Below are 15,046 nucleotides of genomic sequence, written 5' to 3'. Positions count from 1 at the left end.
ATGGTATACAATGGATTTACTTGCAAAATAACAAAAATTATTTTTCAAATGGAGTTAAGTTGACAGTTAAATATAAAAATCTGTAAGTATTTGAAATTCAGGCACAATTTTTGGACGCATGGAGGGAATAATTCCTGTGCTCGAAAAAGAAAGCTCAAAATGCACCCGAGACTGGATCTCAGGCCTTACTGCCATTCAGCCAGTGAATTATGGACAACAGGTAGCTTGCTGGTGAAAAAAGATGGAAGGGCGGGTCAAAATGGTCACCAGCAGCAGCTCTCATTCTTTGAATGTGGAGTCATGAAGAAAATACCTGCTCCTCCCATCTCCACATGCCAGAAAGTGTATTTTAAAATGTTACCTTGATGGTTGTGGCAAAAGGAAACCCTGTTATGTTGCCTGTAACCCTGGTTTTGCTGAGGGCAGTAAGCACCAGTTGCATCAGGGCAAAATAATATTCACAGGGAACCTGAAACAGGTGTTCGGTGAACCACAGGACAATACAGCACAAAAGGCCACTCGGCACATCAAATCTGTGCCAGTTCTTTTGAAGGAATCCAGTTAGCTCCTCTCCCCTGCTTTTTCCAATGTAATTTTTTCTTCAAGTATTTATCAATTTCTCTCTTGAAGGCTATTATTGAATTTTTATACATGACCCTATCAAGTAGTGCATTCAAAATCATAGTCACTTGTAAAGTGCTGCGGAAAACCTAGCTGGTCTAAACTCATCTGTGGAGAGAGAAAGAGTTAATGTTTTGAGTCCAATGTGACTTCTTTGAAAGAGGTTCCGGGACGTGTCACATTGGACTCAAAACATTAATTCTGTTTCGCTCTCCACAGATGCTGCCAGCTGAGCTTTTCCAGCACTTTTTCTTTCAGATTTCCAGTATCTGCTGTATTTTATGCTCCACTTAGCCTTCTCTGCATGTAGCTGTAATTCCACATCCCTGAAACCATTCTAGTAAATCTCCTCTATAGCTTTCACAGCCTTTGTAAGACACGTTGCCCGAAATTTGACAAAATGCTCCAGCTGGCGTCAAATTTGGTTTGATAAGAGTAGATTTCCTCTGTTGTGGGGAGGTTAGGGTGAGGCGGCAGAGATCATAGGAAAAAGGAGCTGGAATAGACCATTTGGCCCTTTGAGTCTGCTCTGTTATTATAACTCATCTCCATCCTTATATGCTTTAATTCTCTGAGCACCCAATAATCTTTCAACCTCTGTTTTGAATATACTAAACCCCTGAGCATCCACAGCTCTCTGGGGTCGAGTGTAAAAATGTACAATTATTTTGGGAGAAGAAATTTATCCTCACCTCAGCCCTAAATGGCCAATCTGTATTACTCTTTCACTTCTCCCAGTAATCTTGGATGAATCTTGAAGTGTTGGCTAGTGTAGACTTGAGAGATGAACAGACACTTCCAACACTGATGAAGGTTCAACTCAATTTTAGAACAGTACAGCACAGAACAGGCCCTTCGGCCCTCGATGTTGTGCCGAGCAATGATCACCCTACTCAAACTCACGTATCCACCCTATACCCGTAACCCAACAACTCCCCCTGAACCTTACTTTTTAGGACACTACGGGCAATTTAGCATGGCCAATCCACCTAACCCGCACATCTTTGGACTGTGGGAGGAAACCGGAGCACCCGGAGGAAACCCACGCACACACGGGGAGGACGTGCAGACTCCACACAGACAGTGACCCAGCCGGGAATCGAACCTGGGACCCTGGAGCTGTGAAGCATTGATGCTAACCACTATGCTACCGTGCTGCCCCTAATTTTATTAACTACTTCTAACTAACTAACACACGATGACTGTGGGTCTAAATGATGCTAACTTAAACTAGAGATCTAAGCCTTGTCCAAACTAATTGATTCTCTCAGCATGTGATGTGAGTCTGTGCTGGGCTGAACGAGTTCTTGTTACACTCAGAGGCGGAACCCAGAATGAGCGGGAACCATGGTGCCCTCTGCCTTTATAGTGTGTGTATTCTAACTGGTGATTGGCTGCAGTGTTTGTACATGTTGATTGGTCCCTGTGTGTGTCCATCAGTGTGTGTCTGCACCATGATATACTGGTGCATATTATGACACATCTCATCTGGTCCTGTTATTTAAATAAGTAGAGACGATACCTCCTCATCAATTTTAAACCTACAAATGTTTGAACTTTTTGCTTCTTTCACCATGACCTAGTCAGCATATGTTTCCTTGGTAAAAAAAAACAGAGCAAAGTATTCATTTAATATTTCAGCCATGCCTCGTGCCTCCATGCGTAAATCTTCCTTTTGGTCTCTCATCAGCTCTACCTCGTCCTTATACCACCAGTTTTACTATTATATGTTTATAGGAAACACTGGCATTTCATTTTAGGTTAACTGCCGGTCTCCCTTTTCTTTGCATCTCTTATTTTAGTTTTCAATTCCCCTCTGAAACGCCCATATTTGGCCTGGTTTACAATTGTATTATCCAATTGACACTTATCATAAGCACACTTCATCTGCTTCATCTTTATTTATATCACTTTTATCATCCAGGGAGCTCTGGATTCTTTTGCCTTCCCTTTCCCCCTTGTGGGAATATGCGCAAACTCTCGCTTCTTTAAAGGCAGCCCTTTGTTCGGTTACAGTTTTGCCTGCTAATCTTTGATTCCAATATATCTGCGCCAGGTCCATTCTTACGCCAATGAAGTCGACTTTCCCCTGGTTAATTATTCTTATTCTGGATTGCTCCTTATCCTTTTCCATAGTCAATCTAAATCTTATAACACATGATCACTGTCCCCAAAAATGTTCCCCTACTGACACTTGATTCATTCAGAAAAGAATCCAGTCCAGCAATGCCTCTCTTCCTGTTAAACTGAAAACATAGAATTTCTGCAGTGTGAAAGGAGATCATTCGGCCCATTGAGTTTGCACCAACCCTCTTCCCCACCCTATTCCCGCAATCCTACCAAACTGGCACATCTTTGAACACTAAGGGAGAATTTAGCATGACCAGCCCATCTAACTTGTACATCTTTGGATTGTGGGAGAAAACTGGAGCATCCGGAGGAAACCCACCCAAACACGGGCAGAACGTGCCAACTCCACACAGACGCTGGAATCGAACCTGGGTCCCTGGTGCTGCGAGACATACAGTAGAAAATTCTCCTGAACACACTCCAGGAACTCTTGCCCAACAATGTCCTTTACACTACTACTATCGCAGTATGTATTCCATAATTAAGTTCCCCATTATAACTATTCTATAATTCTTCCACTTTTCTTTTTAATCTTGTCCTTTTCTCGTCAATGAAACTTTCTAAACCTTTTCCAACTGAAAATATTTGACTAATTTTGTTTCCTTCCTCCCGACTCCTACATTCTATTTTGGGAATGTGCCAGTTTTTCATTCAGATTGCAAAGATTTTCTTGCATTGGCCAATAGGAAACTTCTTCGAAGCTGACAGGTCTCAGTAAGCAAACTTAATTTTAATTCTTCCATTGCCATAATTAAGTACCGGAAAGACTGTCTTAATCAGTTTCCTGTTCATTTTCAGGAGGCATAAATTGCCCAACCAGAGTTATCAAAGAACAATTAAGAAATTTGAAAGCATATTTTAAGAATAAACGCAATCACAAGTAAAATCTATGTTCAACGCTTAAATGACTAGACTAGTATTTCTTCAAGGATTTTAATAGCTTCATTCATGCTTTAATCCGTAAAAGGATAATTCACCAAATAAATCGGTTTAGGAAAAGTGTGCATCATTCTCACCCGCCTTTTTGAATTATACTTTTAAACGTGACAAGAACTAAAGATTCAACACAAAGAAATTTTCTTTCTCCCTCCTGCCCCACCCCACAAAAAAAAGACTTACTCGAGCTGCAGTTTTAGCACATTCAGAGCCATGAACATTAATGTTGTTGATTCCATAAAATTGCCGAACATCGACTTCATTTTCTACTCTCTTCGACTCTGGAGAACCAATTAGTTTCTTCCAAACGGACACAGCCTTATCTCCCAAAATCTCCAGTGTAACAGCTGGACCACAACTTAAATACTGAAGAAGATCACTGAAATAGAGGAAGGAAATCCCATTATTCTGCGCCCATACTTCCACAGTGAATTAAGTATATTAAGTTTAATTTCAACAAAATACTCATTTTATTACACCATCAATAGTCATTGCAATTTCATGAAACATTTTTGCTTATTTTATCTCATTCTGATGTGACTAAATGTATACAAACTACTTTATGTTAAGACCTGTGAATTTATTACAATGTAAATTATATTAGGAATTCAAATTTAATTAAAACAACTTTACAGCCAATAAAATACTTTATAAAGTGGAGTCACTCTTGTAATGGTTAATCAACATTAAAGTAGATTTACTCTTTCCAAAAGATTTTGGTTAATGTCATAATCATTGCAAACCAGGAAATTAGTTTGCGTTCATTAATTACTTGCATTTCACTGATGTGTCACCTGTAAACACGATGTGGAGATGCCAGCGTTGGACTGGGGTGAGCACGGTAATAAGTCTTACAACATCAGGTTACACCAGCAGTGCTCCGAAAGCTAGTGTTTGAAACAAACTTGTTGGACTTTAACCTGGCGTTGTAAGACTTCTACCTGTAAACAAGAACAGTTAAGTAAGTGGGAGTTTGTGGAGAATAGTGGGCTGAATTCTCCGCCATCGGGATTCTCCGTTTTGCCGGCACCCTGGGGGTTTCCCGGCAGCATGGGCTGCCCCACAATGGGAAACCCCATTGACCAGCCAGTGAAATGGAGAAACCCGCCCAGTGTTTTTGATGAGTTCCCATTCAGGGAAAGGCTGGAGATATAATAGTGAGGAGAATATTCTTCAAATGAAATAACAGAATGTTGATGAAGATAGTCCAGCTGATGTGTTTGATAAAGCACAGCATAATAGACTTATCTGGATATTTTTTATTCATTCATGGGATGTAGGAGTTACTGGCTGGGCCAGCATTTGTTGCCCATCCCTGGGGGCAATTAAGAGTCAACCGCTTTGCTGTTGACTCTTCTGTACAGATCGTTCAGCAACCCGTCCAAACATCAGTGAAAACTGCGAGTCAACCAAATTCTTTAAAACTCGGTTTTCCTCACAAGACACTCCAAACTTTTCAGATTTATAGATCAAGCCTCGGATTTTCCTCAAAGCTCCAAATCAGACTGCCTGAACAACTCCACACCTCAGAGGTTTCAATCTCATCTTCGGAGACTCAGTTTCTCAGGATTTCTGAATCTGCATTCCAGCCTCTACTTACTGACACAATTTCAGTAACAGTTGGCTATTCCACCAAGATATAAATGGCTCCAAGAGCTTCCTCAAAGTTCTAATCCTTTCCAGCATGACTTTCTACCACCTTCACAGCACCCCAGGACCTTTCATGAGCCCTAACTGCACAGAGCCAGCTAAGAGCAATAATTTTGATGCATCGAGTCTGCTAACAGCAGCCCTGTTCCCCTGCTGCAGAACGCTCTCCCTATTTATTTCACAGAGATAAACTGAAACCTTAGAACTTCCTTATTTGCAGCTCAAGTGGGGTTGGATCAGATTTCTGATGGGTATATTTTGTCTTCCAAGGAGGTCAAATAGTTTGTTCGGAATGTGTAACTTAATTCCTGCCTATTTCACGGTTCTCTGTAATGTGAAATTTATCCAGGCAGTGTGAGGAAAGCAAGCAGTTTTCAAAGCCAGTTCTGATGAAAGATCATCAATCGTAAAGGTCATCTCCACAGATGCTGCCAAATCTACTGAGTATTTCCAACATTTCTAGCTTTGACTTCGGAGCACACAGTGCTCTTATCACTGAAATAGACGATTGGAAAAGGTGCAAATCCTGTGCGAAGTGATATGGTAGATTGCACACAGCAGTGGTTTGTGAAAATTATGTTGGTATCTATCTAGTGTTCTGCAATTGTAATTATGGTTCTCCTTTGCTGGTAAAGTAAAAAACATTCTACCCTAATTAGTGGATTTGTTCATTCTTTGGAGTTTGATATTTCTTTTCCTTCTGGAAGTGATAAACAGTCTTTAATTCGCAACAAAGTGGCCAAGGTCAAGTCTACAAATTGAAAGCGGAAACCTTCATTAAAATAGGAAATGGAAAGAAAACTAATGTGTTCACCAAATTGGGCAGCTTTTTCAAAGAGCCGGTACATGTGTGCCACCATAAAGTCTCCTGCTGAGCTGCAAGCTTCTCTATAAGCCTCTGTTGTAGCTTCACCAGTCTGGCACTGATTTCAGATTCACCTGCAGCTGCTGCATACTCCTCATTAGTCCAGGATTAGCCACCTGACTGGATGGTGTAAATTTCAAGATCATGGCGAAGATTGTGTGTGTTTTTCAGCACATAAACTCACCACCTGTTCATTTCAGCCCATGGCTCAGGCATTGGATTGTCGAGTCCAATTCTCAATTATTCCAATTCTATCTTGGACAGCCTCCCACTTCTACACTGCATAAACTGGAGATCTTTAAAAAATTCTGCTTATTGTAACTTACACCAAGTCCTGTTCACCGTCACACTGATGCTCACTGATCTATGTTGGTTCCTGGCTTAAGCAACACCTCAATTCTTACATTCTTCTATTTGTTCCATATCCCTCCTACTCTTCCCAACTCTATAACCTATAAGCCTTTGAGATATCGGCACTGCTTTAATTCTGTCCTCTTGCACATCCCAATTTTAAATAATTAGAAATTAGCAGCCATGCTTTCAGCTGTCTTGGCCCAAAGCTCTGCAATTCTCTTCTTAAAATCTCTCTGCCTCTATAAATCTCTCTCTTCCTTTAAGATATTCCTTCAAAGCCTTTGGTCAGCTCTCCTGATATACTATGTGGTTCGGTGTCAAATGCCTGTCCTATAATGAGTCATTTACAGAACATGCACCTGCAGGTTCCTCAGTTTCTAAGTGCTCTTTAGAACTGTGCCATTAAATCTAAATTGCCTCTGCCCCTCTGCTAAATTGCACCACCCCACCTACCACTTGTCTGTCCACCTATTTCTGTCCTATTGAAGGCGATCTGCATCATCCTCACTGTTTACAACCCCTCCAAGTCTGGTATAGGCAAATTCTGGTTTGCATATGCAGCTTTTCCTTTCAATTCTTTTTCCATTGAACAATGTTGAAAATCGTATGATGACAATTTGTTTGGTCAATTAAAGGAAACTCCCAGGATTCGCAGACGAATCAGTTGACAGAGGGAAAGGGTATGAATAGGGTGGTTAACAAATTACTGATTTCATTAATGATTAAACTGCTAAGTTCTCTGCCAACTCACTGGAGTTTCTGTTCCATTACTTTGGTTACTCCTGTGGTGAACCACTGCTATTGTAGTTCCACTGTGACTTACAGCGCTGTATATATTCTCTGTTACTGTTTGTTCCATTGTTACTCACTGTGTTATATATTGTTGTTCTTCCGTGGCTCCGCTCCACTGGGTGTTGTATATAGTTGACTGATCTGTAGCCCTGTCTCTAGTCTGGGTTCAGCAGCAGACAGGCTACATCTTAGAGTATTAAAACCATTACTTCGTTTTCTACAACTTGCCTTGTGTGTAATTGATGGTGCATCAATTTAGTACTCTAAGATAGTACGATGGATAGTCACTCAAGCCTGAGTGATTGGACCTGGACCCAGAGGCAGCCGACGCCACCGCGATCTTCCAGCATTGGCTAAGCTGTTTCGTGGCCTACCTCGACTCTTCCACTGACGCCATCTCAGGGGAGCACAAGCTTCGGGTCCTCAACGCCCGGTAGAGCCACCGAATATTTACCCTCATCAGAGATGCGGCCATGTACGACGAGGCGATTACACTCCTCAAAGGGCAGTACATGAGGGCAGTAAACGAGGTGCACGCCCAGCACCTCCTCACCATGAGGCGTCAGCGCCCAGGAGAATCTTTGGCCGGGTTTCTGCGTGACCTGCGGGTACTCACCCAGAATTGTAGCTGCCAGGCAGTAATGGCAGTTCAACATACCGAGCTCCTGATCCGGGAAGCCTATGTGGCCGGCGTTGGGTCTGACTACATCCGTCAGCGCCTGCCCGAAGGGGGTACCCTCGACCTAAACGACACGGTGCGGCTCACGAACTCCTGGAAGTGGGCTTCCAGAATATGGATGCCTTCATGCCCGACCACGCAGCATCCTTGTGGGCATCCTGAGCGCAGCCATCACCCGATCCGGGGGTGTCACAAGCCTGTGCCGCGCGGCAGCCTGCCAACTCCGAGGGATCATCCTGCTACTTCTGCGGCCAGGGTCAGCACTCCAGACAACGCTGCCCAGCTTGGAACACGACCTGCAGCGCGTGCGGTAAGAAGGGCCACTTTGCAAAAGTCTGCCAGGCCTGGCCTAAAACATCTAAATCCCGCCGCGTGGTATCTTGCCTGTCGGGACCACCCCTTCTAACGCATCATCCGCCTCGTGCAACCCGTGGGGGGCCGCCATCTTCTCCGCGAACCGCCACGTGCGACTAGTGGGGGCCGCCATGTTGGCCGACATCTTCGACGCCACCCGCTACTACCGACCAGACCAGCCACCTTCCGCAGCTCGCTTCTGTCACGCTCGACAAGTCCCGGCCCCATCATCTCAAGAACTCCATGGTGGCCGTCCGGATCAACGGGCACAAGACGACCTGCTTATTTGACTCCGGGAGCACGGACAGCTTTGTCCATCCGGATACAGTAAGGCCCTGCTCCCTCCGAATTTTTCCTGCGTCCCAGACAATCTCCCTAGCTTCCGGATCACATCTGTTGAAGTCCGGGGGTACTGTATCGCAGCTCTTGCGATACGTGGCGTAGAGTATGTTAACTTTAAACTCTATGTCCTCCTCTATCTCTGCACTCCCCTTTTATTAGGCCTAGACTTCCAATGCCATCTCCGAAGCCTGTCCCTAATGTTCGGTGGATCCCTGCCCCCCTCACCGTCTGTAGCCTCGCGACCCTTAAGGTCGCCCCACCCCCGCTCTTCACTAACCTCACCCCAGAATGTAAGCCCATCACCACCAGGAGCAGATGATACAGTGCTCGGCGCAAGGCCTTTATCAGATCGGAGGTCCAGCGACTCCTGTGGGAAGGGATCATAGAGGCCAATACCAGCCCCTGGAGAGCCCAAGTGGTGGTCGTCAAGACTGGGGAGAAGCTCCGGATGGTCGTCGACTACAGTCAGACAATCAACCAGTACACGCAGCTCGATGCGTACCCCCTCCCCTGCATATCTGACATGGTCAACCAGATTACTGCACAATCTGGTTGACCGAGTCTTCTCCACGGTAGACTTGACGTCCACATACCACCAGATCCCTATCCGCCCGGAGGACCGCCAATACACTGCCGTCGAGGCAGATGGGCGCCTCTACCACTTCCTCAGGGTCCCCTTCGGCGTCACCAATGGGGTTTTGATCTTCCAACGGGAGATGGACCGAATGGTTAACCAGTACGGGCTTAGGCCACGTTCCCATATCTGGATAATGTCACCATCTGCGGCTATGACCAGCAGGACCATGACGCTAACCTCCAGCATTTGCTTCACACCGCCAAGCTTCTTAATCTTGCGTATAATAAGGAGAAGTGTGTTTTCCGCACGACCCGCCTAGCCAACCTCGGCTACGTTGTGGAAAACGGAGTCCGAGGGCCCGATCCCGACCGCATGCGCCCCCTCCTGCAACTTCCCCTTCCCCACTGCCCCAAGGCCCAAAGAGATGCCTGGGGTTCTTCTCGTACTATGCCCAGTGGGTCCCCAACTACGCAGACAAGGCCCGCCCACTCATCAAATCCACCCTTTTTCCCCTGTCGGCTGAGGCCCGCCTAGCCTTCAACCGCATCAAGGCAGACATTGCCGAGGCAACAGTGCACGCTGTGGACGAGTCCATCCCGTTCCAGGTGGAGAGCGATGCGCCTGATTTTGCCCTAGCCGCTACCCTCAATCAGGCAGGCAGACCCATGGCCTTCTTTTCCTGTACCCTCCAGGGCTCCAAAATTCGACAATCCTCCGTCGAAAAAGAAGCCCTAGCCATTGTGGAAGCTGTAAGACATTGGGGGCATTACCTGGCCGGCAGGCGATTCACTCTCCTCACTGACCAACGGTCGGTTGCCTTCATGTTCAATAATACACAGCGGGGCAAGATCAAGAACGACAAGATTCTGAGGTAGAGGATCAAACTCTCCACCTATAATTACGACATCTTGTATCGACCTGGGAAACTCAATGAGCCCCCAGAGGCCCTGTCCCGTGGTACATGTGCCAGCGCACAAGTAGACCGACTTCGGGCCCTCCGCAATGACCTCTGTCACCCGGGGTCATCCGTTTTTTTCATTTTGTCAAGGCCCGTAACCTGCCTTACTCCAGCGAGGCGGTCAGGACCATGACCAGGGACTGCCAGGTCGGCAGTTCTATCGCACTTCAAAACGCACTTCTATCGGCCAGACAGAGCGCACCTGGTGAAGGCTTCCCGCCCCTTTGAGCGCCTTAACATCGACCTCAAAGGGCCCCTCCCCTCCACCGACCGTAGCGTGTACTTCCTCAACATCGTTGATGAGTACTCACGTTTTCCCTTCGCCATCCCATGCCCTGACATGACCTCGGCCACTGTCATCAAGGCCCTGCATAGCCTCTTCACCTTTTCGGTTTCCCCACCTACATCCACAGTGATCGGGGCTCCTCGTTTATGAGTGATGAGCTGCGTCAGTTCCTGCTCAGCAAGGGCATTGCCTCAAACAGGACTACCAGCTACAACCCCCGGGGAAACGGACAGGTGGAGAGGGAGAACACAACGGTCTGGAAGGCCGTCCTCCTGGCCCTAAGGTCTAGAAGGCTCCCAGTCTCCCGCTGGCAGGAGGTTCTTCCCGATGCGCTCCACTCCATCCGGTCACTTCTGTGTACTGCCACCAACAAGACCCCTCATGGACGTAGATTTGTCTTCCCTAGGAAGTCCACCTCAGGGGTCTCGCTCCCATCCTGGCTGACAGCCTGTCCTCCTCCGGAAGCACACGGGGAACCACAAAACCGACCCCCTGGTCGAGCGGGTTATGCTTCTCCACGCTAACCCACAATATGCCTACGTGGCACATCAGGATGGGCGGCAGGACACAGTCTCCTTCCGGGACCTGGCACCTGCTGGTTCCCCACCTGACCCTCCACTGTCTACCTCTATTACCATCTCCCCCACGCCTACGCCGTCTCCCTCTCTGTCGACGCTTCCGGAACAAGAAGAGGACGACACACTCCCGGAGTCGCAGGTCTCGGCACCAGTGCCCACACCACAGCCGGGACTGAGGAGATCACAGCCGACGGTTAAAGCTCCTGATAGACTTAATCTATAAGTTTGCTTCACCCCCACTGGAACTTTTTTTTAAACAGGGGGTGAATGTGGTGAACCACTGTTATTGTAGTTCCACTGTTGTTCCACTGTTGCTTACAGCGCTGTATATATTCTTTGTTACTGTTTGTTCCATTGTTACCCACTGTGTTATATACTGTTGTTCTTCCGTGGCTCCGCCCCACTGGGTGTTGTATATAGTTGACTGATCTGTAGCCCTGTCTCCAGTCTGGGTTCAGCAGCAGATAGGCTACATCTTAGAGTATTAAAACCATTACTTCATTTTCTACAACTTGCCTTGTGTGTAATTGAGGGTGCATCAACTCCCACACCATTATAGACAGCATCTACTCCCATTATTCTCTGGTACTTAGTACTCTAGTGGCAGTTTCCAATGATTGTGCTTTTCCTTAGAGCCTCTAGTTTTCCTGATGCCTTGGCCTTGATATGTCTGCATCTAACCCTCTGCTGCTCTCCACCGATCGCATTCTTTCCTTCACTCCTAGCTATGCCAGATTCAAGCAGTCCAATGCTGCTGGGTCCAGTCCCGCACTGAATATCTAGACTATATCCTACCCCATCTTCCATTTACTCCACCAAACCCAACGGTCAAGTGTATTCAGATTCACCAGCCATTATCCTCAAAGAAACCAGATCCTGACGTTGTTCCTTCAGCCAATAGCCCCCATTGTTATCCAACTCCATCAAGCTCACCCAATATGGCAAAATGCTATTTCCTAAATCAGCCTCCAGCCCCAAGGCCCCAAGTCATAACACTTCTGACTGCAGCACGTTCACTCTATTTATCGCTAACCTAAGCTCCAGTCTCGGGTCCCAAATCTCTGTACCAAGAATTCCCCAGCACTCCATCCCATATTAGAACGTGCTTCAATAGCTCACAAATATCAGCCTTTCTTCATGCAATCCGGGTACAATAAACCATCTACTAATAAGGCTATCCTCTTCAAGGTATAAATATGCAAAGTGTAGTTGAGTAGAGACATAATTGCGGCACTGAATGAGAGAGTGTGAAAAACAGATTTGGAGAGTGAGAAAGCAGCAGGGGCAGCATGGTAGCACACTGGTTAGCATTGCTACATCACAGTACCAGGGACTCGGGTTCAATTCCAGCTTTGGGTGACAGTCTGTGTGGAGTTTGTATGTTCTCCCCGTGTCTGCGTGGGTTTCCTCCAGGAGGCTGAATGACTCTATTGGGGCACATGGAGGTCCATTGCCAGAGCTGTTCAAACGCAGAGTCAAGGAACCTTGTTAGATCAAATAAGGATGGGAAAAATTCCAAAGTAGGAAGAAAGCTGAAAGGGAGCAAATAAAAGAATAATCCATTGTGCAGATTAAAAGTCAAATAATATTAATAATACTCTTTATTCATGTCACAAGTAGACTGACATTAACCCTGTAATGAAGCTACTGTGAAAATCCCCTAGTCGCCACACTCAGGCGCCTGTTCAGGTACAGAGAGGGAGAATTCAGGATGTCCAATTCACCTAACAAGCACATATTTCAGGACTTGTGGGAGGAAACCGGAGCACCTGGAGGAAACCCACACAGACACGGGGGAATGTGCATACTCCGCACAGGCAGTGACCCAAGCCAGGAATCGAACCTGGGACCCAGGCGCTGTGAAGCAACAGTGCTAACCACTGGGCTACCGTGCCACCCACAAACAAGGCTAAGCAAAATTCAAAAAAGGCCTGAAAAATGAATCCACTGTGCAGATAAAAAGCCAGACTTGAGTGAAAGCAGAGTTAAAAGACCTAGCCAAATCACAAGAAGGATGAGCAAAAGAAAAATCAGTGAAAAAGTGAAACTTACCTAGTAAAATAGGCAGCCATTAGGATCAGCAAATTGAGAGCACAGCTTCAAGAAAACAGCAGCAACAGTACCAGCCGGCACCATGGCATGAGGTGACTGAACCGAATTGAGAAAAAGTTTTTTAAAATGCCAGCTAAAGTACCAGGCTCAAAAATCAAGTAGCTGGCCCAAACTTCCTCTTTTGAAGGTTCACCGCAGGGAGTATTTTTTAATCAAAAAAAGACCAACAATCTCAACGGGAGCCCATCAAAACTGACAAAGTGCCGCGACAAACACAGGTACAAGGAAAAACCAGCAGCTGCGGAGCCCTCTCGAAGAAAAAGACAATTTAAAGGAGGTGCTCGCCTATTACAAAAATAACCATCAATAGGAACTTAAAACTTCCAGACCTGTTTCGGCTAAGAGAAAGGATAAACCAGACCCAAAACTGGGAGACTTGCAGGAGAAAACATCTGAATTACAGTACATACATTTTTATATCCTCAATCCTCAACCACATCTCGTAAAATATTAAGAGCCTTTTGCAAATATTTTAAATTCCAAGTTGTGGAGAGCACAGACCTTAAAAGGAGACCCCAGGCTGAGGGAGGCTATCTGAACTAACCCAAAGAAACAAAACCTGAAAAACGAAAATGAAGCTATTCCACAGGAAAATGTTTACATCAGAGCTGAATCGACAGAACTCAGCCACAAGTACAGCCAACTACAACTGCAGGCAGAAAATAAGAATGATAATCTTTATTATTGTCACAAGTAGGCTTGCATTAACACTGCAATGAAGTGACTATGAAAATCCCCCAGTCGCCACACGCATGGCGCCTGCTTGGGTACACTGAGGGAGAATTTAGAATGTCCAATTCACCTAACAAGCACGTCTTTTGGGACTTGTGGGAGAAAACCGAAACACCCGGAGAAAACCCACGTAGACACGGAGAGAACTCGCAGACAGTGACCCAAGCAGGAATCGAACCTGGGACCCTGGAGCGGTGAAGCAACAGTGCACCACTGTGCTAAGTTACTGCCCTGAAATACTCTTTGAAGAAGCAATATGTAGCCCTGAAAAAACATGAGGAGCTAAAATAGATGTTGAATACTCCTTCAGAAAAAGCATTAGAGCCATCAGTAGCAATAAAGCAATGCACTGAAGCACAGTGCAAGTTGGAAAGAGGCAACAAAGGAAATAAGCAGTTAGCTAATTCGTATGTATGAAATGATTCACCTTCAAAATTAAATGCAAAAGGAGTACATAACCCTCCAGCAGCATGATAAAATGAAAACTGACTTGAACAAAAGAATGGAAGAACAGCAGAAGAAACTCAAGGAGATCCTGTCGAACTATAAAGAAACTGAAGACGACGCAACTGAGCTCCGAAAAGAAATCGAAAACCTGATGAAGGATCTTCTGATGCTACAAGGATCCCTCAGGTATTCTTGAGGTCCTCCTCTGGAGAACCAGTTGGCAGAGCAGACTCAGCAATGCTCAATATTCCAGGAGGAAGCCAAGAGGTACTAAAAACTGAAGAGCTGAGGTTCAGCTTAATGGAAAGAGGAAAAATTGAAGGGTAAGCTGTGGAACTTTCCAAGAATGATGCCATGGGTAACATAATTAAAGATCTGAAGTTACCAGAGACAGGCCCGGCCAGTGAAACCAAAAAAAAAGGACATCAAAAATCTCTATTGCAGACAGAGAAAGAAACAACAGTACAAGATTAGAAAATGTAAATCTGAAGGTCAAGAAACTAGAAAAAAAAGCACAGGATGGTTGAAATGTACTGAGAACCATTGGGTTGTTGAAAAATGAAATGGCTGAAATTGTGAAACAAGTGGAAGTTAAGATTCCATTTTTGTAACATCAATATCCAGCAAGAACAT

At 45.6% G+C, this 15,046-nt stretch overlaps 1 protein-coding gene across 9 annotated transcripts in view; it reads right to left on the bottom strand.

The window, feature by feature from the left end:
- The window catches only part of nme7 (NME/NM23 family member 7), a 305,234-nt gene that overhangs the window by 226,021 nt on the left and 64,167 nt on the right, over positions 1-15,046 (bottom strand). For all 9 annotated transcript variants that reach the window (XM_038802056.1, XM_038802057.1, XM_038802053.1 and 6 more), the window contains one exon: positions 3,871-4,066. In XM_038802056.1, the coding sequence (XP_038657984.1) occupies positions 3,871-4,066 (196 nt within the window). The remainder of the gene's footprint in view (positions 1-3,870; positions 4,067-15,046) is intronic.

The sequence above is a fragment of the Scyliorhinus canicula genome, chromosome 7 (assembly GCF_902713615.1).
Source record: "Scyliorhinus canicula chromosome 7, sScyCan1.1, whole genome shotgun sequence".
NCBI classification, from domain to species: domain Eukaryota; kingdom Metazoa; phylum Chordata; class Chondrichthyes; order Carcharhiniformes; family Scyliorhinidae; genus Scyliorhinus; species Scyliorhinus canicula.
The sequence above is the reverse complement of the archived record's forward strand: the minus strand, read 5'-3'. Positions and strand labels throughout refer to the sequence as shown.